General features: G+C 42.7%; 1 protein-coding gene across 1 annotated transcript in view; it reads right to left on the reverse strand.

Annotated features, from left to right (window-relative positions):
- The window catches only part of PPARGC1A (peroxisome proliferator-activated receptor gamma, coactivator 1 alpha), a 64,418-nt gene extending 46,374 nt beyond the window's left edge, over positions 1–18,044 (reverse strand). Inside the window, exons 1-2 of the mRNA XM_009887645.1 lie at positions 17,906–18,044; positions 12,643–12,822 (exon numbers count right to left, since the gene is read on the reverse strand). Of these exons, the coding sequence (XP_009885947.1) occupies positions 12,643–12,822; positions 17,906–17,953 (228 nt within the window). The 5' untranslated portion in view covers positions 17,954–18,044. The remainder of the gene's footprint in view (positions 1–12,642; positions 12,823–17,905) is intronic.
- Between the last annotated feature and the right edge of the window lie 8,293 nt (positions 18,045–26,337).

Below are 26,337 nucleotides of genomic sequence, written 5' to 3' on the forward strand. Positions count from 1 at the left end.
GTAGGGAAGGACAAGAGACATGAGTGGATTTTTGTTCATCCCTATGAATTCTGGTTGGGGAAAAAGCAAGCTGATGGAAGCTGTGGCAAAGAGCTGACATTATAGAGATGGAGGGCAAGCTGGAATGATGGTGTAGGAGGGAACAATGGGAGACCAAGTGGAAGGGTCCAGTTTGAGGTTCCTGCTACACGTGTGGTGCAACCTGAAGTAACACGTTTGACAAGGCACCATTCCTGGATGTTTCAAGCTGGACTGACAGAAACGCTCAGAATCCACAAAAGCGGTTTTCTAAAAAAGTTTCTTACATGCCTGCTGGGCCAAGGCACATCTATTCACAAAAACACAGATTAGGAAATAGGAACTATTGTAGGTTGAAGCTTAGGGAAAGGTCTTTTTCCTCCTTTAGCTTTGGGTCTAAATACTGAAGTTTCACAAGTCTAATCTTGTGAGAGATCCAGAAAGAGAGCAACCACCTCTGCGCAGCACAGGGCTGCCCCTAAAAAGCCCTCTTCAGTCCAGACAGGGTCCACAGAGAGGCAGTTCAAGTGCACCTGGACTGTGTTCACAGAGCTGCAAGTGCTGGGAACGGGGTGTAAGGTGGTGCTAATGGTCCATGGGAGAATTAGCCCTCCGTGGCCTATTAGTTCTGACCATACCGGACTTGAACAGACTCCATGTGAAGACTCCAACATGATTCCTGCTCCCTGGTACTCTGGGGATGCTCCCTGGGCAGTATGAGCAGAGCACAGATTCTAGGACACCATTCAGGTCTGTACAGAACACAGCTAAATAATCCCACCCAATCCAGTTCTGAAAACACAATAAAGATTTGCGAACTAACTCTGCAGGAACCTGCTTGGTACACTACGGTCACCTCTAGCGAGAGCTCATAGGCCCGCAGGATCCCAACTGACCCTTCCAGATATACTCCAGTGTCCCTCCATGACTTTCCCTGTGTTACTGCAGGAGAGATTTGCTCTCTCTCACAACAGAGCCTAGGAGAAACATAAATAATGAGGGAAAGCTAATAAATCCACCTACAGCACCCATCAGCATTATGCAGAGGCATACTTATGGCCTTCAAAAGCTAGTCCTGAACTGGCTGTAAGAGCACCGTGTCAGAGCTAACAAGCCCTGTCTAACTTGTTAAAAAGGGAGCAGAGCATCTTCCAAATGACAGTATTTCTTAGCTTCCTAATCTTTTGGCGTTTCTTGTTTGGTTGTTTTTTTAATTTTTTTTAAATTTAATTCTTCGTCTTCTTAGGTCTGGAGATGCACAAGTCTCCATGTTGGGATGTTCTACTTAGGGCAGCTTCTCCCCAGGTTTGGTAGTCCCAAATCATGTTGACACAACTACAACTTCAAGCTAGCATTTCCTAATTGTGTTCTAGGTGAGAACTTTATTCCCTGTGCTGAGCAAGCTCAGCAGGATGTAACCGCCTCCAGCTGGCTGGGAGGAAGAGGAGCCTGGTTAGACAGCAGTGCTCCTGGACCTCTAAAGGAAGAATAACTTGAGTTTATCTTCACTCACAAGCTCCGAGGACCAGCTCTTTTCTTCTTCCACTACCTTTGCTCCTTCCAAGGACTTCAAAGTGCACACCATAAAACAGGGAGGGGCTGGTCACTAGTATATACATAGAGACTATCCTGCTACTACAGGGTTTTCGGGCATTACCACAAGACAAGTAAATAAAGACTGTCTAGTAACTGGGGGAAAAGAAAAAAGGGAAAAAAAAAGTGTGGCCTGGCATCACAGCCAAGGAACCTTGTATGTCAGCTACTAAAAGGCCACATGGAAGTACTACAATTAACCTTAATTCATGGGATAAGATTTTCAGGAGGGGTAGGCATCCAGTGACAATGTTTAAAAAGTAAATGCACAAAGAAGTAATGTGCTGCTAGAACTGTAACAAAAAGATTGCATAGGAAGTTATACCTTATGGATGATTTAGCAATATCATAGATAGCACAGGCTCCAGCAAAAAGAGTGAAATCATCCCTATCTTCCCATTTGTCGGCAGAATTTTAACAAGGGGCTCCTGGGAGCTCTTGGGGGCTCCTCCATGGCTCAACAGACAAATTAACTCATCAAAAGTATGGTAGGGATGATTAACTAACAAGAGCCCCCTCCAGCCCATCACTGGCACATGGTTATTTCACCCAGATGGTGTTCACCTACCTGAAACTGGTAATGACAGTCTCAGATCGGATTTACAGAAAAACAGATAATAAGGTGCTGCAAGAGTGACATGATAGGAGTTATTGGTCTGTGATGCTCTCTAGACTGTGCCAGAGGCAGCAGAGCTGTTTTGTAATGTTAGCCTCTGTTTTGTAACGTTATCCTCTCCACCCGAGAGATTTCCTGCTGCAAATGGGAGACTTGGTCTCCAGAGAGGCATTTGACCTGACCCTTCCTATACGAGAGTGGGATCAACTGCAAAGAAAATGACAAGAGATGGCAACACTCCCATCACATAGGAGCAGAAGCAGTTTGACACCCTTTCACTGGAAATGGATGAATGTCTCTGTAGTGTTAAAGACTCTGCAATATTTTCTTCTGCCTTAGAAAGAAAAAAAAAAGCCCACAAGTTTTTCTGGCTTTTCTCCAGATGCAATTGAGGTGGCAATTGGTAATGTTTTGCCTGATATCTTCACACTAGTGTGAAGAGTGCTTGTTGGGCTTTTAAGGACAGTCAATACAGCTAAGAAAATCCACACCATTCCTGGTGGAGGGAAAAAAGTAAAGCAAACACAAAACCAGAAAAAGAATTTTAAAAATGCATACGTTTCCATTAGATAGGTAGAAATAAAAGCCTGTTGCTCCTTTAGTGCATGCCTGGAGGGTCAAATGCCTTACAGGGCACGTCCAACCAGATGTCAATAAGCATGCACTTAAGTTTTTTGTTTATTAAAAAAATTGCATCTGCATCTTTTTTTACCTGACAACTTTAAGATTTCACTAGTCTTACAACAAGCCTGTGTAAACAGAGAAGCTAAGGACCTATGGAAGTTAAGACTAGCCCAAGAGGTAGGTTTCCTTATATGAAAATTTGACATGAAAACCAAGGCCAGATTGAGAACACTCTTGACTGACACCCACCTTCCTCTGAAAACTAGGATTTGGCCAAGATGGGCTTTTTGCTATATACAGACATACCTCCTGTAGATTCCACAGTTCTTTAAGACTATAGTGTAAGATTTTCCAAATGGGATCAGGAACTCATTACCAGTCCTGTTAAGGTGTCGTTTTAAGGGGGCAGAAGCAGCAGCAGAGGAACACAGAAATAATTCCTCAGCTTCCTGCTCTAGGTGGCCCTGCCTGAGCAGGTGGGGTTGGACCAAATGACTTCCCAAGGTCCCTTCCCACTTCAATCATTCTGGGATTCTGCGAAGCCCTCCCCTGCTGCAAGTTTCTAACTCATCCTTTACCAGCCACACTGTCACTTGCACTACCTGGCTGCCTGCACCCCATGAAGAAGCCCTCCTGAAGCAGAGATGATAGACCTAAGGTCCTCTTCACTCAGTCTCAACCCACAGGGCCTGTCAGAGTGGAGCACAGTATAACTAGTTGCAGCTAGCCAACTGATGCATGTTTAAAAAAAAAAAACAAACAAAAAACAAACAAACAAACAAAAAACCCCAACAAATCCTGAATACCAGAAGACTTTTAAAACTCTCATCATACCTTCTTTTCACTTAGGGTCACTGACTCCTCTGTGGAAACGTGCAAGCCTGCAGTGTTCTCACCGAAGTCAAAATCCCAGTGAGAAGTCTCACTTCCATAGCGTTTATTACCTACGCTCTCCAATGCAGTTCCTGAATCATTATGTCACTGCTTAAACAGCAACTTGGGAGAGTAACAATTGTTTTTTTCACAAACGTGTGGGAGTACTTTCAGAAACAATTTTGAGTTCCCTTCAGGAGAAACTACCATTCCAGGAGAAAACTCCCCTTGTTTCTTCTAGCAGCTCCCAGGGAAGCAGAACATTCCTCTGACCAAACCAATCCTCTATATAACTGTTATCACTACCTCCTTGCAAGTGATCTCCTGGGTGAGAAAAAAGTTTTCCACCGATTTCTCTATTTTCAGGCAAGCATATCTCCTGTAGGAGAGATTTGCAGTCCATCAGACCACTTGATGGACTGCCCCTCCAAATCCCTATAAAGATTTAATATCGCTGAACCCTCAAGGAGCAGATGTGGCAGCAGACAGAAGTGTAGAGGTGTAGGAAGTTCTCTCTGCCTGTTTGACACCTCTAACCCTGTAACATGCTTGGAAGGGCTGATCCTCCTGTACTTCATGTGATGAGCTAGATAGCTATGAGCAGTTCAGGCAACTCAAAGCTGTCATAAATCAACAAGCCAACAACACTTGCCCAAGGCTGCCACCACGGCTTCTCACAGAAAATACTCTGTTCTTCTGATTATCATCTTAGTGATTAGAAATACCCATTATGGACCAGCACCCCGTTGTGTTACTCACAGTAAAGTACAAAAGCACAGATGTGTGTGAGGAAATGGAAGTATTATTCCAATGCATCACACAGCTCAGGCTTCATGACAACACCAAAATCTCAATAGGTTTTGGTTTTGTGCTTTCATAAACAAAACCCAGTGATTACTGCATGTGGTAAAAAGCAAACTCCAATCATGGCCCTTCAGACTCATCACCACCACAAAGTGCTAATTAATTTCTCAATCACTCCGAAGCAAGGCTGTTGCTCCGTTGGGTCAGAATGGAAAACTCAGCCAAAGCCACCAACTACGTGTTGCAAAGGGGCTGATTTCCACCGAGACCCGAAACTAGTCTGCATGGCTGAGCGTGCGTGCGCAGGCAGATGCCTGTGCATGCCGAGGCTGCAGTCTGTCACTTGCAAACATAGGCATTAGGATCCCAAACGCACCTGCACAAAGCTATCAAAATAAAAACCAGACACTGGAGAAAAGAAGGCCCAGAAAGTTAGCAAGGGCCACTCCTCCAGAAAGGCTGAAAATTTCTGGTGTATCTGAATATTAATCAAGAGCTACAAGTGGGTAAGTTTTCACAGACACACATACACACACACTTTTCTTTGTATTTTTTTCTGCTTATGGGGAAAAAAATAGTTCGACGTGATTCAATACCAAAACTTTCTCCCTGCAACAAATTTGCTCTGTATAATTTCCTCCTCCTGACCTACGCATGCACAATAGGTTAGCAGCACCAAGAATAAAAATAATTCCTAAATTAAGCCTCGCTCTGATTTTATCCTTCCGTAATGGCATGGGCCGGAGTTAATGTTAAGTGGGATGAGGGTTAAGATGGAGCGTTTAGTAGCAATTAGCAATGATGCACAGTGCAAAAATAGCAACAATAAAAAAAAAAAAAGAAAAGAAAAGAGGTTACACTAGAAATAAAACCATTAAGGGAAATAAATTTAACAGTTTAGCCAATTAGCATTTGTCTAAGAAAGGCAAACTTTCTGTTGCTGTTGTTAAGCAAATGGGGAAGGAAAACCCAGAAAAATCTTATCAGAAATATTTACTTCCCACTAGCAATGACTTTGGGAGTCTTTTTCTAACAAAAGACAGAGCCACTGTCCCACTTTTTTGCAACCCTTCTTGCAGTTCTAGGGAGAAAATATTTAGTTCAACATTATCGTAAGCTAGAATATGGCTCTATTTATGTGACAAGTTGACAACATACAATTTCATGCTTGTTGAACTGATCTGTGTTATATATTCACTGCGAATATTATGAAGCCTCACCATTATAAATATGAAACAGTATACACTTATTCAAAATAACTCCAGCAGTAGCAATTTATAGCTCGGTTGTTTGCGTGCTTATGAAGTCCAAATGCCACCTTAAGAAGCTGCATCTCACTAAAACAGATGTGGAGTGTGACTGTGACCAAAGTGGATTTAAGATGACCTCTGTGAAAGGAGGCTATTACATTTTTGTCTGTACGGCAGCTGACACCAGTTTGTATTTAGATACGTAGCCAGTGGGAACACAGTGTAACATGGTGTCCTCAAGGGCTGGTTTTAACACGGGCCAAGACATTCGTCTAATGACCTAATTAGCTTACTACTGTTCTGGTGAGTGTTAGTCTTCCCTCTTGCAAAAAGGACAGGTGCTTAGCTGAGCAGAGACACGGTGAGTATCTCGAGCCGCGGCTGCTCCAGGTGAAATATCTCCTTAATGGGACTGTGGAGGGGATCAGTTGCATTTTCTTGATCGCGCGCCTGGGGAATGGTCTTGGTGGCCTCATACATCAAACAATAAGCTCTCAAAGCAATTGTATTTTGCTCATTTGGGATTTCTTTCCTGCCTGAAGGTTTCAGCCAACCTGCAGCGTTCTCGCATTAAAAGAGAGATGCGTTTAGACAGTTTGTAGTTTGTCCAAGCAGGAAAGAAAAGGGAGCAGCAGCACACCTTGCTAACACTAGATACAGAGCATTTGCATAAACTCTTCCCAATTACATAGCAGCTGATTTGACTTAAAATAAATTCCACTTACTGCTCCAGCCTTTATAAATGTCAGCATAGCTAGTCATAGATTATAGTTTACATACATCATGCCCATAGATGTAATGCTATTGTGTTGGACTCCTATTTAGTTGATGCAGAAACCTGAGTCAGGCCAGAGACATTGGAAAAGGTAATGCATTCGAACGCGCAAGAAACGTGACATTGCTCCATTAGGAATATAAAAATTTTGGCACTTTCACCCAGCCTCTGCTATTTTCTTCCCCTGGAATTGAGGGTCTTTCTCCTAGTCTCACAAGCGGTTTTTATGATACATTGTTACCTTTTATTGTTCTTATAAAGTTTCCTATCCCAAATCTGCATCTTTTGCCTTTTATGTTTATTGTTGTATTAAACCTACAATGTTGTCTGTTTCCCTACTAAATCTATCCCGTAACCACATACTGTACATTCATTTCTCTAGGACCTCAGTAGCTCTTATCTGTTTGCTTTTATGATCTCTTATGAACTGCTAGGAATAGCAATTTGCAGCGCTGTTTGTAAAGTCATCTCAGCCTGAACTCAGCCCTCCCTTTTTTTGCCATACAGCGATACTCTCTGCAGTGAAATCCCATTTGCCATAGAAGCATTTCATTACAGGATGCATTTTAAAGGGACGTAAGTTCCCAAGTATCTATGTGTGCTTATCATGTAAAACATTCGATGTGTATGAACCTGAATTTCAAAAAACCTACTTATTGCAGCAGGAAACTACATGCTAGAAACGAGATGGTCCTGTGCTACCTTCAGATTCACCGCTATGCTGCCCGCTCTGTTACTGCCCAGAGCTATTTAGTTTGTGCTTTCCGAGGCCTCAGACACGCCACTACGCTGTTCACGCAATCTCAGTTCTTTCAAGCACTTTGATAAGCTTTATTCTGCCATTATACCATCTAGAACATTAAACACAATGTTTAAGTTCTATGTTAAATCACAATCAGTTCCTATTAACTGTTCCAAGCTCCTCATTTTTATCAACAGTTACTTTATTAAATCCTTAATAATATAGATGGAATAGTTAGTTAATTTGTGTGTTGAGCCATGGATGTTAATTTGTAAACATAATAACATACTGCAATCATTTGCATAATAGCATTTTAATCTTTTTAGTAAAAGCTGTAATTCCCTACAAAGTACGCTGCAGTAGAAACTAAGTGACTATTGGTAATAATAAAAAAGGCCTTAAAATTCTGATCCTATTATAGTGTTGGAACATACCCAAACTGCTACCATAATCTCTGAAATGTTACTGTTCTCTGATTTAGGTGTCTGTGTCAAGAATAAAAATGAAGTATAACTGGTAGCAGTAGACTATTTCCTAAATGTAATTTAGTATTCACTAAGCACCAGCACTTTGCAAATAGCTCTGAGGCTTTCCTTCAAAGTTCAGAGCTCTAGTTATGCATATCGTGTGAGGTACACCATGCAGCTCACCTCCAGCCTCTGTTGTGCTGAATAGATGGCTATGATAAATCATGCTGATTTGGCACTGAAGGGCATCAGCCATCAAGGATTTGACTACTATGTCTTTTTTTTTCCCTGAGATTATATCTCCTTGAACTGCCTGCCCTGGGCTACTAGTTTTGGAGAAAATTAAAAAGTGGAAAAAATGCTAGGGGAGGCCAGTACTGAGTCTATATAGGCTCAGCTCTCTGGAAACCCATTAACACCAGTCACAAGACTGGCAAAGAAAACATTGGTGGTTGTTTAAAAGCCAGGCCAAGTCATTTTACGCAAGATCTGGTAATTCATTAATCAATCTGGCTGCAAATCTTGAATGAATAACCTGAAACAGTGAAAGAGACTGGCAGCACCACATAACATGAGGGAGTTTATAATCTGAACCAATGCAAATTACCCTGGTGATGTTTAAGGCTCCTCTCTACCCTCATCATCTTCCTGATGCAATCCCTTCCAAACAAATAAGAAATCATTTATCTCCATGAATTTCCCTGCTGCCAGGGGCAAGATGGTATGCATTTCATTGTGCATCTCCTTCTCTCCCCACATGCTCACTGCTTGTAATACAGCATTTTTTTGGCAGCCTACAATAAAACATAGTAGCCTATTTAGGCTTTCCAAATACACGGCACATAGTGTGGTCTTGAAAAGTAACCTGGGCTACACCTATGCAAAACAATTAAAAATAAAGCCATCAAATAAGTTGAGCATCTCTCTAGAATACAGAATTATGTAAAAAAAATGAAATCCACGGAGGGCAAGCAATGTGGGTCTTCTGAAGTCTTTTTAAAGGCTAAAAAAAGTGATTTGCCAAGTATGAGCATACCACACTTAAAAATCTTTATGATTTTACACAGGTTCATTACACTTTAACAGGTTATTGCCTATCTGTGAGCTGCATTTTCTCTTAATATCAGTTGAGTTATTTGTAAGCAATGCCAACGAAGAGATATATCCACTGTGGATATCTTCTCTCTCCATAATGCTAGGCATGGTTCATAAATAATTTTAAATATGACTAACCTTACATGATAGGGTATGGTATATTTGAAGAAGCCTCAGGGAACAACAGTTTTCACAAACAAAAAGCCTTCTCACTCATGCCACATTAAATTGTATGGCTGTTCACATTTTCACATAGCATTGGCTTTGAGAATGAAAAACTAATAATTCTAATTTTCTAAATGTAGCCAAATCAATGTTTTACAAATACAATTTTTTTAAGTCTAGTTCTTCACAAAAGGAAATAATGAAAGTGAATGATGCAGGGAACCATCTAAATAGCTGGTCTTGGGTGACCTGTTAACTATTTACTTGCATGAACTTGTGTCAATAGACACTGCCCTGAGGGGCAAAAACTCCTTCATTTTATCTTTCCAGTAGTCAGAACAACGGGCAAAGAAAACCAGGTGAAAAACAGAAGTGAGCAAGCTGTGAATAAAAAGAAGTCAACTAATTCATAATATGCATTTATACACACATTGATAAGAAGAGCCTCTGCACTGAGGCAGATGGTACAGGCTTGATTCGGGACTAGTATCGGTTACACGGGCATGTGAGTAGAATAACGCAGTGATGAATTAGGTGCGTCTACAAGATACCGGTGTGTTTTAATACGAGGGTGAAGGCCAGTATCTCATCACACCTAAGCGGATGAGAGCAGGGATTTATACTCAACAGTTACATACTATCTAGACTAATTGGACCTTTATCTCACTTGGCTCCTGGTTGCTACCGTAACTATTAATAATTTCTAGTCCATAAGAGTCCCAGTGCCACTGGGAGTGTCTGAGCTTGTGGGTGCTTGGCTCAAGAGAGCTTCCAGGAACATGATTTGTAGAAAACCTGAAAATTCACTTTCTGAAACCCAAGCCTTTCCCCCCCAAAAAAAGAGCACCAGCTTGAGACATCAGGAACTTTGTAAAGGGCTTTTGAACACCAGCCCTCACCTAGACAATGCCACATGTACTGCATTAATACCTCAAAGGAGACTGAGCTTCATTCAAGGTTAGGTTTGACAATTAACACTGTATAGCTTGAGCAATTAACGCTGCTCTTGCACTTCCCAACATTTGTTTGCCGTTCTAGTTCTTTCCCTTCCACCCCAAACAGACTGTACCTCTATTTTTGTATGACAAGGCCTCATCTGAAAGCTTAAGTTAGATAAAACATACTCCCATGATGATGTGAGAGAAAAAAAAGAAAGTAAAAAGTTATTTTCTTGAAAAAGAAAAGCCAATGCAGATCAACAGGAAACTGCACAAAACTTCCATTCTCTCAGCTAAAACAAATAGTTCCTCCCAGAGCATGAGAGAGTGTCTCTGGAGGAAGAAGACATCTTCTTCTATTCTTGAGCACCCCCAGTCGTCACATTCAGAGTGGCAGAGGCGAGAAATAGTGCAAGGTATCCAGCTGCACGATAGAGAATGGGGACAGGGTTAATGTATGGGAGGAGAAAATAACTGTTTCATTCCCACCTTCCTAGGCCAAGCAACCAAGAAATGTAAATATAATACACTATGAAGCTGAAAATAGTCTAATTTTGCACTGCAGCACTGCAAAGCGCTATTAGAGCACAATTTGTCCCTTCAGGTAAGTATGGGCCAAATGCTGCTGTCAGAGACAATGATGCACCCTGTACTGAAGCCGGCGAGCACAAGGAAATCCAGGCGCTTGCAAAGAGGACAACAGAACTTGTCTGTTAGGAAAGAAGCAGCACATTTCATTTCCAAACTATTACTTCTGACCTGTTAGCTGCTGCCTAGATGTATTCCCCCAGTTGCATACCACCTATTTCTTCACACTGGGGCTGCTCATCCTCAGACACACCTGAACGGGCCCATGAGAGGTTACATGCAAAGACCTCGTGTTTGCAACATGGTTTGGTTTTCAGAATGGGAATTGTCTCGTATAGGAAGTGACAATTCCTATACAAGGCATGTAGAGGAATTGTCACTATCTACTCAAGACAATTACGTACTTGGCAGCTGTGGCCACCAATGCAACAGGCAGTTAAGGACAGGGCAAGCAGCAAGCCTGTGGTCAAATTCCACTGGTTTAACTGGAACGGTTAGTACGCTTAGAGTTGGTAGACTCTTAATCATATTACTTATCTGGAACTCACACTCTGAAAGTCTGCATCTTCAACGGATTCTTCCAAAAGGAAAATACCTCTGCATTTGGCTTTCAATGAATAAGGAAAATACCTCTCTGTTATAAGAAAAGCAAAACCACTCTCTCTCACGCCAGCTGCAAATGTGTCCCCTGCCTCCCTGCTACAGACCATCCAAACCTACACACCAACACACCGTACCCTGCCCGAGGCTGTACAACTGCAATTCAAGAACCAGACAGGGTTTGGAAATTGTGTAAAACAAGGCGCGGAACATTATAAAAACTAATTAAAAAAGAGGGTCTAAGCACAGGATTTCACAGGGATAATTTCATTTTGATTTGAATAAAATTAATTCCAAGTTACTTGGGTGCAAATGACAGAAATCGAAGAGAGAGGACCAGTTTCAGCTATCAGCTACACTGGTATAAATCCAAAGTAACTTCATCTGCATCAGGGAGATCATTGTGGGTTTAGAGCTGTATACAAATGAGAAGAATTTCATTCAGGACATCTTAGGTAAGCATTTTACTATACTGCTTCAGTTAATCTTTTCCAGCCTTTAAACTTCACTGCGATAATTCGGGGCTTCCCCAAGCCAGTGGGCCAGGCGTACTTCCTGGAGCTGCGGTACCTGCCATGTGAGAAGCAGCACCCGTAGCATGCTGTTGCACAAGGTCTTCCTGCCAGCTAATCAATTTATTGTCCAATTTCCCAGGCAGTGGACGATCTATGGCATCTCCTATCATCAAGGAAAGAAGTAGATCAGGGTTCAGGAGGGGCACGGCTGCCCCATAACCACGAGGCAAAGAATCATGAAGGCTTTACACAACAAAAGAAAGAAGGCTAGAGACAGAGATAAAGAGACTGTAACCTTCCTCTCGTACACCCTGATCCTCAAGGCAGAATTGTAAAGAAAACATTTAAATCTCTCCTACCACCCTTCAACTTTTACTTTAAGACTGACTCCACCAGGAGATCTATGAAACATCCCCAAAGACATGCTGGTTCCTGAGCTACTGACAACCCTCACATCCACCCTTTTTCTCCCCTATACATCAACTACGAGGACGTCTCAATTTGCGTGCAAGTGCCTTGCACAGTAGTGCTCCGAGTGATAAAAATCTTTACTAGAACTGTTCCAGCTCCTCATCAGCTAGCTGCTGTGCTGCACTCCGCTGCTTGCCGGGGAATGCAAGTGGAAGACAACAAACATGTTTCGACTTTTGTTTTCCTTTGTAGCTGACAACTGCGCAAACTCCTCGCCATGATGCCACAGGGCAGTGTGCCCTAGGCACTCTTTAGCCGTTTCCTTTCAAAAATCAAAAGTTCCATTTAATTCCTTTCAGGGCTTTTTTTGCCCCTCTCTCCAGATCGAAGGCCTGGTTTTGATCATGAGGATTAAGGGTGCCAGTCGGAACCTGTAACACACATCACCACATTTGTTGTCTCTTAAAAGGAAACAAATAGTAAAACTGTTGTCGACCAGGCTAAAAAAAAAAAGAGAAAAAAAGCAAGCAAGGACTTTGCAACGCGCACTTGCATTGCCTTGCCTTACCTCGAATATGTTGGTGGGTTCATTGCTGTACTGATTGGAGATGATCTCTGACTGGTCACTGTACCACTTGAGTCCCCCCAGAAAGCTGTCTGCATCCAGGTCGTTCACATCTAGTTCAGAGAGGTCAAGTTCTGGGAGATCTGGGCAAAGAGGCTGGTCTTCGCCAACCAGAGCAGCACACTGCAGGAAAACAGCAACACAGAAATAGTGTCATTAATTACCAGGAATCTATTAACTTTAATATTATGTGATAAGAATTAAGACTCGATTAAGCTATGGCACAGGGTCACTAGAATTGACTCTGCTTTCTGGAAAAAAAAGCCCACTACTAGATCATTGTTAGCTCTACACAGGCATGCAAAAGGGAGGGGGAAACAGGAGGACATAAGCTGCCTTCTCTATCACATCTCTGTCCAGGGGCAACGACTTTCCTTCTCCCCATACTCTTGATAACAATCGTGTTCAAAGCTTTATTAAATCCAACAGCAGAGGCCAAAGCATGGCCTTATTCTCCTGCTTCAGAGCAAACCAGTGCAGGTAGAAGTTACAGATGAATACCTCTGGGCAAGGTCTGTCACGCATTTCCTGATGCATTCAGGTTAAAGAGGCACAGCCTGTTACAGCCTTCAGCCCTGGAGGCAAGCTCAAGCTGGAGATAGTCACAATTCTACTTCTACAGATCCTCACCGTAGTCCTTGAGGTCAGTCATGATGGTGGCTACCATATGGGCACAAAAAAGTATGGGTCAGTGATGCTGCTGTGCTTGTTCCCTGATGCACTTGATGATGCACAGACCACAGCCACCCAGTTACATGTGAGGGTCCTGGCAACCAGAGTGCGTTATGAAACAACCCTACATTCACCTTTGGGTGACAGGCATAGTTAGTTCACACAGCCTTTCACCTGCTTGGTGTGAACACGTATATTGTCCCAGTCAGCTTCCTAAGTGTCCCTAGACAGCGGCTGCAGTGAGGGAACCAAATGGGTTTTCCTCCTCTGGCAGCCTCTGATTCAGTAATCCTAACGCAGAGGGTCTGTGAAACATTTTGGTTGAGGTAGTAAAAGTCTAGTCTGCATGGATCCTCTTCAGCAGTGCAAAATGTTCTTGTCTCCATGACTTATGAAGAAGAGTGATAAATACAAATAAACCTGGAATAAATGTCCTTTTATATGCTAGTATGAAGCTAGCTAGGGTATTGACTGACCTACTAAGCAAGAAAAAATTAATAACACACATCCACTTCAGCGCGGCAATTGAAACGTTAAGAGTATCCACCAAAACCGTTTCCTAATTATGGAAAACACGTAGCAACAGCTTGGCAAATAGCGGAGTCCCATACATCAATGCTGCTTGATGAAGCAATTCTTCCTGCTCTTTACCACATACCCTTGTAACTCATCTCCAAACATCTACGTTGATATGGGTATACTGCAAAACACACGTAAAGCTGCAAAGGCACCAGGCGCTGAACAGTTAAAAGCCATTTAAAGTCAGCTGAGTCTAAGGGCTTCCACCCTGAGTATTTCTAGTGGTGTATTATGGATGGCCAACTGCAGGTCCTCCTCCACTCCCGTCAGTTGACTGGGTGGTTTGAATGATTTCCCAACTTCTATTTGGACTGAAATCAACCCAGAAAGTGCCACTTTCTGAAGAGGGATGTCTGTAGGGCACTAACATAGTGTCCACAGATGTGAATTGCTCAATACCGGTTATGTCACTCTCGCAAGGACCGCCTTTCACAATAACGCAAGTGAGAGCTGCTGAAGGTGCATTTCATTGAGGTTTTTGTCCCTGGGAATCTCGGTGCGTCTGCAGTGCGCGGGCTGGATGCAGCAGCGCAGCCACAAGCAAAGATTTTGTCTGTTGGCACAAAGACTCGGTGCAGCTGGTGCGAGCTATAATTTACCAGTCAACTTCTACATCTACCAGGATGTTACGAGATAATCATGGAATAGGCCAAGGGGCAAGGGAGCTGAGAGGCTGCAAAATGAGGTTCTGAAATAGCAGTTGCTTTTCTTCCTATTATTTAAGAGGCTGCAGAACTCTAAGAAGTCAAAACCCCACTTAAGTAATTTTCACGGCACACAATTTTTTATCATTATTTTGGTCATAAGAGGGAAAAAAAAAAAAAAGAAAAAAATTAGAGAGTTCCCTCTTCTTTAGTGCGAGAGACAACCTTCGGGCAGCAATCTTATAATGCAGAGATGACCTTTTTTGATGCTTGGACAAAATCTCTGATCTCATTAAAGGATAATCTAGTTTTTGACTGAAAAGGTAGATTCTCAGCGTCATTCTCAGGTTTGTGTTGTGGAGGTCAGTAGCTTATAACTGATGCCATAGACTTCTAAAGTATCCTGCTGATCTGTTACTGCTTTCGTTTGTAAAAATAGCTTCACTCTGTGAACCACCTACTTAAACATGTTTACTCTTGGTAATCTGCATTTTTAAGTTCCAACAGTGGGCTTTGGAAGCAACATAAACAATGGTATATAAAAAAAAAATAATCCTGCTCATGGCAGCTTTCATTTGCCTATAGTGACTGCAATGTCACCTAAAAAAATGTAATTGCTGAAATGAAGTATATATGCTCTTGCCAATGTCATGATAATAAAATCAATGTTTCTGAATATGACATTATGCTTCTAATCTGAGACACATTAGTAGCAAGTGTTCCTGTTATTAATTTATATTTGGCCTTTGGATGATGCCAGATTTAACACTCCAAGTCCTAAAACTGTCCTCATCTGACACGCTGATATTTACTGTTTGCCTATACATCTGTAACAGGTGCACCTGCATTGCTAGCATACATTTTACTGTCTTCCCACCGTTATTTGATATGATAGTTATTCCGTAACTATGGCCTTAATTTTATAGTAACATTTAGGAGGATAAAGCAGTCACTAAACACAAAAGGCTAATTACTGTGCGTTGTTTCACGCCAACAGACTTTTTTCTCTTAGTTCACGTGCAAACAATAAATGAGCTTAACTGCACTGACAATAATGAATCATTATAATTAAGTATAATTCTCCATTAACCTTTTGGAGGTTTTTGTGCCTTTGAAGGTAAATATAAAAAAAAAAAAAGGAAAGAAAGAAGACTGGACTTGTGCCATATTAATTATATTAATGAAAATATAATCTGTGTTTTATTTTTAACAAGTTTTTCAAACAGCTAAGGGGATGAACTCAGGAAAGAAAGAGAGACTTGACAGAATGTGTGTCATGTGGATTCTCTCTATCAATCTTCGCAATCTTACTGTACATCACCTTCATTAAGCTGTGAAGCACTGGGGACGCTGATCAGCTACAGTGATGCAGGCCTTTATTAAGCAACACGCCGTCCTGTCATTATGTGAGCGAGAATATAATACATTTTAAGTTGACAGCAAACATTAATGATTCGAAAAATGAAAGCTGCCTCCAGTACCTGCCGCCTGTGATATTTTAGATCGGTAAAGGTGATCCCCCGAGCCAAAGCAGCAGGCAGACGCCAGTATTGCTACAGGAAGTGCAATGCAGGAGCACACTGGTAAAATCCTACCCACAGTTAATCCACCCACCACACAATTAATATTAAGATCAAACCCTTTTCTTTTTTTTTTTTTTCTTTTTTTTCCCTCTGCACTATGAAAAAGTCATTGACATAAATTATCTATTCTGTTACTAGCTTGAAATTACTGCAAAGAACTCTAGTGATTAAAATAAATCTTCAGTATTTCCATATAAGCTGGTTCCTCAATCAGCTCCTAGCAGCATTAAGAATAATACATGATGGAAAAATGAAGCTACGGCAGCTGAGACCCATGCTACAAGCCAGACAACAACCCACAGGATACTCCAGCTACTCAGAAACAATTAGGACTTTGGAGCCAGAAAGTCATCCACTTACAGCCTTGACTCATAATAGCTACAGGACATATGAATTATCCATATCTATTCCACTTTACCAAGAAATCAAAACAAGATAAGAGCAATTACAATATGCAAACAGAAATCAGCGGATACAATGGTAAGCTGCAAATATTTAAAACACGACAAAAAGACTAGAGAATCCGCACACATGCTCCACCAGACAGGAAAAATATACAGAACACGGTAACGTTTTTACTTTAAATGGGTAGCTCTCTACGGCATGAACATCTTATTTAAAAAGCATTGCCTGTAACCTGTTTTTCCCTCCCCCGTTGCCCAAGGGGAGCATTTTAAGCACTTATTCCAAGCTCGCAGCCAGAGGGTTAGTTCCTTTGAGCAGGTCTGTATTTGGGATTCCTCTCCATGGGGTCCAAAGAAAGTTTGCCTCGCTTCGCAAGTTGCCCGAACTTTCAGGTAACGCTCCATTTTGCCGAATGCAAACATGCAGAAATCCTCAAACCTCACTTTATACTCCGGAGATTACCAGGGAGCTGCTTGCCTTTTTTTTTTTTTTTTCCTTTATGAATTGTAGCCAGCAGAAGCTGTGGATTTGATGTATTGCCGTCTATTTTTACACAAGCAGCAGCAGCGGCAGCAGCAGCAGCAGTTCACACAGTCCTGCATAAACTCTATTCTCATGGTTCATCCCGTTGTCTCTGCTGTACAGTGGGATTTAACCGTTTGCTGGACTACTCGGATTGACTGCGAACCCTGCTCTATGGGACATTAGCTACAGCGTCATTATTCCAATACCACAAGAAGCCGGGGAAACATCTCCTTCCAGAAATCTCTTTTAAAAGCATCTAAAGCCAAACAACAGGATATTCATTCTTGTGTGCGTGTTTGAATTCTGCAGCTGATAAATAAGGAAAAAAAACCTTCGACGGAGCCCAGTGAAACAAGCAATTAAAATACGAAGCCCTTGGTTAATTTTAACTTCTTTTGGGTTTTTTTTTTTTTTTTTTGATAAAGAAATGTTAATCTTATTCTAAATAAACATGGCGTTTTTCCAACCAGGCCACTAAACGCCACTGGAAAGACTTCAGACACCGATTCATATCAATATCTTGGAGCATAAATATTGCATATGACAGGAAAGCGAGCCAGAGGCACATGAAAATAGTTTCCAACTGCAGGAGATACTGATGACAGGAGCTCAGCTTTGATTTGCTCAAGGCATCGCAGAGTAACCTTAAAATAGCAAACTTACTGGAGTTCAGATAAGATTCGGACTTGTTTGCAAAGTATGCCGCCTCGGCCGTCCTGCCGGTTCCCTGACCGGCCCGCCGTCCCCGCCGACCGCCTGCACCCCACGCGCCGCCCACGCCGCGCGCGCCCCCCTCACCTCCAGATCACTCCATACAGAGTCCTGGTTGCACATGTCCCACGCCATCCAGCTGCGGAGCGACGGCAGGAAAGCTGGCAAACTACGGTCCAGAGGCAGGCAGGCAGCAGACACTCATGCAGGCAACGAGACCCTCTCTGAGAGTGAACCGAAGGCACCTGTCTTACTACTGTTCCCCGTCACATGACAAAGCTATTAAAAAGTAGGCTGGGCTGTCACTCATCCAGCCTTCTGGTGCCGCTGCTCCAGCCCGTGACGTCACCCAGGGGCAGACCCAGCCTGAAGTGAAGTAAATCTTCGCAAAACCCGCTCAGACCTCGGCGGCCGCGGCACCACGCTGAGATTCAAAGCTGATTTCCACGCCACACCCCCGACACACTGCTCCCGCCGGAGAGTACCTCGCCTCTCTCCCCATCTTTTGTAATTTCTTGGCTGGCTTGCTTTCCTCCCCTCTCCCCTCACAAGCAAACAACAGGCAGAGCTGTGTTTATTATAAAGAAAAAGTGAAGTAACTCCAAGCCGAGCTACAGCCTCGCGTGCTCTGAATAGCCCGAGCCTAACCTTTGCGGCGCCCGCACCAGCTCCCCGGCGCTGTTTCCTTTGGAGAAGCTATCCTAGAGTTCAGCAAAAGTTCCAACACCTTCCAACATTCCTTTTTTTTTTTTTTTTCCCGCTCAGGGTTTCTGCACCTCACCAAGCATTTTGGTTAGGTTAGCGGTTTCTCATCAATAATTGCAACTCAGGTTAGTTTTTCCACACTAAATGCATCAGCAAAATCCCGCCCCCCTCCCCCCCCCAGCATTTCCCAGGAATGGAGTAAGCATCTATAAAAAAACATTTATACAGTTATCTCACCTGCTACAAGGAGGGAGCCTGATCCTCCTGTTCCCAGCTAGACTACAGCATTTCTCGGCTGCTCTTTAATCACTCCTCTGCCTCAGCGTACTCCTGCTAGAAACCAAGGTTGTCACAAGCAACTGCCACACTCCTGCCCAAAACCGCTCAGACCCCCCATCTGCTTCTTCCTATCAGCACCGCTGCCTCAGGGTGCACTTCTGGACAAACACGGTGCACCAACCCCTCTGACCCGGACCCGGCATTTTCTCATTGAAAATGAACAAACAAAAAAATCCCTCTTGTCATGTGAAAACACAGCCACGCTGTTCACAGAAGTGTCTCCTCGTGGAAGCCTTTCCCAGACAACGGGCACTGCTGCAGATGCAACTGGTTTATGACACCCCTCTGCACTGCGTACACAACAAACTCCAGGTACCAAACGGAACCACCAAACACCGCCCACAACAAGGGGAAAAAAAACCCCAACAAATAAAGGTCTTGCTTAACTATCCCCACCTGCCTGCTTATTGTCTTAAGTCACAGGTTTTTTAATTAGCTGGGTGCAAAAAGTCTGGTGAAATGTAAGCGCTGGCTCCTTCACGCTGGGCTACCAGTCAAAGTCACAAAACTATAATTGATCATCCTCCTTGTCATGAAATATTCATTTTCATTGTTATTTGCAAACTTGAGTATTCTAAAGGCTAAATGAATTCAATTATTATACAAGGCTATGGCAATTTTGCTGAGAGAAAAAAATAAATAAAAAGAAGTACAATCCTTGAAATAGCCCTTTTCCCGCAGACATTGGAAACTTCAGAAATGGTAGGAGGTCTCAGATATATTCTTAGCTTATTTGTGTTCCCTTGTAATTCATTATTGCCAGTCCTGATAAAATGTATTTTCCCAGCTTGTGCTTAAGTTGCAAATCACATCACACTGTCATATTTTCACCAAGCACAGATGACAAAAATGGCATTGTTTTTACTTTACTTAATTAAAAAAAACCACAGCAAAATACCGAATGACTACAGAAAGCCTTTCCTACGAATGATTAAATTAACGGTATTGCTTTGCTCTCACGATGAAAAAAAACCTCATTTCCTTCCCAATTATATGCTGATTTAATGATAAAACTGCAGTAAATTATTAAGATCTGGGGCAAAGGTGAGTACCTCTACCCCCGAACAGTCAACTGTGAAATAATGCTGGGCACCTGCTTGCCTGGAATGGAGGCGGTTCTTATTAATTATTATCTGTGGATCCATGGTTGGTGGAATATTCTCCTTCAATACCTACTTATAATTGTGTTCATTGACTGTGCCGAATCCATCATCTGTTTTTTTTGAAGTTTCATTCACACCTTTTATAGAAATGTATTTACACTGGAACATTTCATATTGCTGTTTTGGATATTTTGACCTGCTCATGTTGTTTCTATTTTCTACATTTTCACTTCACTGCTTTCCCTTCAAATTAGCGAGTTAACTGATAAATATAAACTGTGACCTTAGTGGTGCACTCACCATACAAGCTTTAGAGATTGGAGAACTTTCTCAGTGCACTGCAGACAGTGCAAGCAATAGGTAATAATAACAGAGGCCCCCAGAGCTTTTCTATGGCCCTGTCCACATTACGGCTTGAACTTTGCTGGCAGTTCCAGCATTACCTGGAAGGGATGCCAAGCACAGTTCCAGCTACGAAAGACCGCAAGGTTTCAACAGGGGTTCCCCATTGCTTGGGAAGAATTTTATTTTTAAAAATCGGAAGTGTCTAACCCCAGCCATAGTATAAATTTACTCACTAGGATCCTTTGGGTTTTTTTCCCCACATGTTTTAATGTGGGGTTTTTTTGAGCGTAGTGCCTGTAAGAGGAGAAAAGCGAGGCAGTTGCAGTGGTAGTTTGGAAACGGCGCAGCCTCAGCATATGTAAATGATGGCTGTGAAACCCAGCCAGCACCTAAGCTGCTCTCCTCAAAGGAAACCTTGTCTTCTGAACATTCCCTAGTAGCTTTAGCAATGCTCTCCTCTCGTGTTTTGACAACACGAAAGAATTGCACAAACATCTTTCCCGGGGCAATAGCTGAGCACAGCACACGTTATTTGGTACCATAACAAACACACACAAAGAAAACCCTCTTTCAGCTGGTAAAGTCTGCAGGTCCATTTGACCCAATCTGCCCTGTTGAAGTGTCCGTCATCAGACCCCATCCTCAATCACTGCGCTTCCCTTGTTTTCACATTGCTCTGTACCTAGTCTCAGCGATTCCCAAATTTTGCCTTTTCTTCTTCAAGGGCCAAAATTCAAGAAAGTTCTGGCAAGTCTTCCAAAAGCATTTGGGCACAAATTCCCAAATCCTGATACATTTTTTAAGAGGACTGGAAGGTACAGCTGCCTGCAACATCAGGGAACAAAATTCAAAGGCTGAAGCCTTCAAGCCCTCTGTCCTTGACTTTTTTCCTGAATTCAGCACTCATTTTATCTCTTCCTCCTCTTCTTTCACACACATTTTCTAACTGTGGTCATGTTTTTATTCCCTGTAATTTTGATTTCCCAAAGAAGCTAATCAGGAGCCCCCGTGATTTTGAAATCCAAAACTTAGTCCCTTCATCATGGCACTGAGGAGGAAAGAATTTCTTTCCTTGCCCCCAAGACTATAGTACTTGGTGATTTTCAGCAAAGTTTACTACTTTTCCAGTGGAGTAAGGACAACCAAACTTGTATGTAACAGTGCTGGAGCTTCAGCAAGCTGAAGTCTACAAACCAGTTCTCACAATAGTTCAACCCCTTCCGCTCGACCCTCCAAGAGTGAATAGTCTTACAGCAGAAGATCAGCTAATGCTGTATATAAAAGAGCAAACTGCACTCCAAAGGTGTGTTAGCGTGAATAGTGTTCTATATAAAGTATATGTACCCTATTAATTTTTTATTAGAAATATTCCTTCTGTGCATCTTTACTCTTATTTTTTTGCACAGTCCTTTATTTGTTTTCCAGTCCATTCTCTCTGTTCCACTTCTATCCTATTTGTTTGCTGATTTTTTTCCCTTCTCAGCTTCTTTTCCTTATTTATCCAGTTCATCCTACCCAGAATACACCCTCAATAGCATAAGCCAGCGAGTCAAACTCCTTGAACTTCTGGCATCATCGGTGCAGTAATTCTACAATGGAATAAAGCAGCATGCCCCCTCCAATTTTGCTAGGGCAGTTATGAACTGGGATTTTGGTTTGTTTTTTTTTTTAACAGAGGAAAATCACGATGGTGCTCTATACCAGCTCTCTGAAAAACTCAAGAGATCTGGGACAAATTAATTCCTGGCCCAGCTCTGGGCCACAGGCTGCTGTCTGAGGAGCTGTATATTAGGGAGTCCAAAATAGCTTTCTCCGAACTGAACAGCAACGTGTTACTGACATTACTGACACCAGGCTGAATTTTGCCACATCTGCCTCCACAGACTGAGGGCTCAAATAGACACCTCTGAAAGCCATGAGAATTCACCTGCTTGTTCACATGCAAATGGACCTGACTGTGAATATTCACTACTGGTGCAGATTATCTGATTATCAGCCCTAACCAGGCTTGCAGACATGCAACTCTTCGTAACCCGGTGCTTGTAGCAAAACCTTCCAGGAGTGCCTAAGTGAAGCTGGAGCACAGGTACCCACTGCAAGAAATCTTCCTAATTTTTCTCATACTTCCCCGAACATCTCCCTCTTCACAAGCATATTTCACTTACTCATTATGAAAACAAGAAAAGCAAAGCCATTCCAACTGATTACATATAAAATACATTTGTCACTTGTTTCTCCCCAACATTGGGAGCATATGTTCTCCAGGACCCATGTTTGCTATGATTTGCAGGAAAATCCAGCTTGTCAGGCCTGTTAAAAGCAGCATGAACAATGTCTTTCACTCGGGTGTTACTGTTTCACAGAGAGACTAATGTGTAAAAAAGGAGCATCTACATTTAAATTTATTGCCTCTATATGTTTGAGAAACAGAGGCATGTACACACATCAGTTTCCTGGGGAGGCTTTGGTGCTGTTTGAGCACAGACACCCAGGCAAACCAAGGAGGCAGATTCCTCTTTTGCAACTACTTGCACATTGGCAGAGCAGGCAGGACCACATCAAAATCACAGACCATTGCAGATCATCATCATCTCTCCTTTACTCACCTCACTGCTGATATTTCCTTGGAACAAAAGAAATCGTAAAAGTTCTTTTTTTTTTTTTTTTTTTTTTTTTTCCCCTCCCCTTATCCTTCCACTCCTTCAAGCCCCCGGGAAAAGATCAAAACCTGCTCAGGTCTGATATTATCAGACCCAGGGAACTGGCCTCTAGCATTCCTGTTCAGTGGCTGAGGCATCTCCCCCCAACACTCAGAAGCTGTGCCTTTCTTCTTCTCCCCCTCCCAGCCTCCCTGGGATGCTCACACCCCTTTTGAGGATGGGCAATTGTCTTCTCCAGCTTCAGCCACAACGGGTAGAACCTGGGGAAGCACCTGGTATTTGCAACTCTGCAGGGCCCTGGAAAACCCCACCCAGATCCTTCTCGTTACCCCTATTACCATCCACCTTGCACCATCTCCCTGGGGGCACTTAGAGTATTACCCCGGAGCCCTTGTCTCCTGACTCATTCAGCATTAATACCAATCTAGTTTTTACCAACTTTTCCTGAGAGGGATCTGAAGAGGATGATCCTGGGAACAACCACCATGGATTTGATATCTTAGGGCACAGAAAAGATTCCCTGATGCAACCGTAAGCAATTTGGTGGGAGCTGAGGCTGCTCCAAAGCTACCATCCCTCGCCGAGGCTGACACACTGCGTTTGGGGCTTCCTTTGCCACCTGGTCATGTAGCCACCGAGCCAGGACCTCCCAGCTCGGAGGGATGCTGTGGTGCCCAGGCTGCCACAGCAGCACGGGAGAGCAAACCCTGCCAGATCCCAGCCAAGGCTCGCCGTCGCTAGAGGAAGGAAAAAATGCCATATTTCCGTAACACAGCCTATCTGCTCTCTAAAATGGCTGGGAAGGCAACTGCAGTGGAGCACACGCAAGTCTGCAGCACAGCACTGGAGAGAACAGTAACCTTTAAACACTCTAAAATCAAATCTTGTTTTACACAAAACCGCTATGGTAAAGTCGATGTGAATGAAGCACCTTTGAGTGAAGGAACAGAGGGAAAGTCAGTGGACAGCTTTAGTGCCTCCTAGCAATTTTTTTTAATAAACTAGAGATGACAGACAGCCTTACCGACACATCTCTCATCTTCAAATAAGACTTTCTTCAGACAGAGCTCAGTGGAACTGAGTCAGCCTTTTTTCTTGGGCCTAGCTCTTGGCATTTTTCATATTAAAACAAAGTATAATGTGGAAATAATTCTGAACTGTAGTCATCTGATAGGATTTTAGTAACACAGGCCACAGATTTGCTCTGCTACAATTTTAGGCAAACAAAATAAAATGAAGATATCACACAAAAGAACTGGAGTTGTTGTTTGTTCTGTTGGGTTTTTTTTTAAATCTGCTTATGCACCAAGTCACTCTTTATAGGGTTATGCCTGGCTGTGGAGGAGGGCGAGCTCCTGCGGAGACTGCTGTTGGTGGGCAACAGACCTTCACGTGTGCAGCAAACAGCCCTCACTGCTTGGCCTCTGATGGTCCCGGACCACAGCAAATGTCCCCTTCTCCAGCTGCCCCTGCACCCCGTTTTCCCAAGTCAGCCAAGGACAGGCCAAGAGGAGACGGGGTCACCTCACCGCAACAGCCAACGCAGTCTCACACAGACAAGGCTCCTGAAGGATCAGCTTCCCCTGACCTCTTAACTAGTAGTTCCTGGCAGCCAAAATTGAGCCCTGAAGTTATTTTTAGCCCGAACCCTTCATGAATTGCAGTTAACTTGCAATATGCAAACTAGTGACTAGTGCTAGAGGAATCCCTATGGGTTTCATGGTTCCACTCTCTGCTCAAAAGTCCAATTATTCATTTTTCTTGGAGCTGCAATATTAATCTAAAAAAGTTGCACAAATGGCAAGAGATGTCATCCTCCCTCCATCCCCAATTCAGATAACTGAAATAAAGGAAGATAAGCATTTAGCCCTGGGGTTATTAGCTGTACAAAATGTAGCTGTAAACCTTTGGAGGCTGACCCTCCTCCAGTGATGCTTTTGACGAGAAATTTGTCAGTACTTCCACCTTTGACTCAGGGCCAAACAAACTAGTACAGAGATGGAACAGGAGAACTCCTAGCCATAGAAAGGTTCAGGCTGAGTTCCTATTTTAATTTTATTTTATTCTATCCAAATCGTTTGCCTGCATACCTGTACAAGAAAAGGCAGTAAAGTAAAAGGGGGGTTAAAGTGGCTGGAAGGGGTGACTGCTCTAAATCCTTTGGAAGGGAATGGGAATTTTTAAATGGATTTAGGCAGGCTTTGATTCAGACCTCATTACAGAAGATGGGACCGCGACAGTTCAAAGCAAAAACTCCTCCACACATTTCCACCTTTTTTTTTTTTTTTTCATACTATTCAGGCTTCCTCAGCTTGTGAATGAAACAGGGATAAAGCACTGAGGTTGCATCAGCTATCACCATTTTGGATATTTTTTCCCAAGAAATTTAGTATTTGCTGAACAACCTTTGCCCTGGGGCACCGGTTAGCTTTACAATTATTTTAGAAGTGGGTAAAGATTCATACATCTTCCCCAAAAGAGCTATGACTGTACTTCCATTACTTCATGCCAATCAACGGATAAGACAAGTTTGCTACTTTCATGCTTGTCCTTAATGGATCTCTACCATCATAAAATACCCCGACAATCTGACACAATTAAACATTATTTGTTGTTTCTGCTCTGTTGAACTCCACATGCAGAATAGAAAGCCAGGGCAATGCATTTAACCAAAAGTACTGAAAGGACCGTTGTAGGATTCACGCTGAAATAGACTTCACTGGAGTGTACCTTTCCCTTTTGCCCATTGCAGGCTCCCCCCCCTCTTCTCTGAGGAACAAAAAACCATGTAAAAATAGGAAACTGTCTAAACGGAAGATTATTTTAATTTATGTTCCAAGTTGCTATGCAAAAAAACCCTCTGAAAAAACAGCAAACCAACACCAAAGAGCACTTCATCATAATATTATTACCAATTTATTAAACCGAGATTGCATAGACTGGAGAAATGAGAGTGACACACCCGCAGGGGTTTTCTGGAGGTAGACCTCCAGCTGTTTCATTCTCACATGCGCTCCTGTTTACAAAGACACAGAAAAATGTTTGTGCTTCAGTTCAATGCAACACATTTTTACATTGTTTGCAGGTTTTCTTTAAGGCAGGGTAGGAGCGTGCACAGTAAGCTGGAGAAACACACTTTGGGCAGACAGAACTACCATCTTCCTGGCAGAGTGGGGGAAACACACAGTGATTGTTAATTTGTGTCCTGGACAATGCTATAAATCGAAGCATTGCTGACAATTCCTGCCCAGTAAACATGCTCAATTTCATCTCCCGTAAAAAGGCGAGCAGGCACTAAATAGCAACACATTTTGATTTTCATTTAGCCACTTTAATGATAGGTGATGTTAGCGGAAAAGATCATTTA

Source organism: Charadrius vociferus, unplaced genomic scaffold (genome assembly GCF_000708025.1).
Source record: "Charadrius vociferus isolate BGI_N301 unplaced genomic scaffold, ASM70802v2 scaffold306, whole genome shotgun sequence".
Lineage (NCBI taxonomy): Eukaryota > Metazoa > Chordata > Aves > Charadriiformes > Charadriidae > Charadrius > Charadrius vociferus.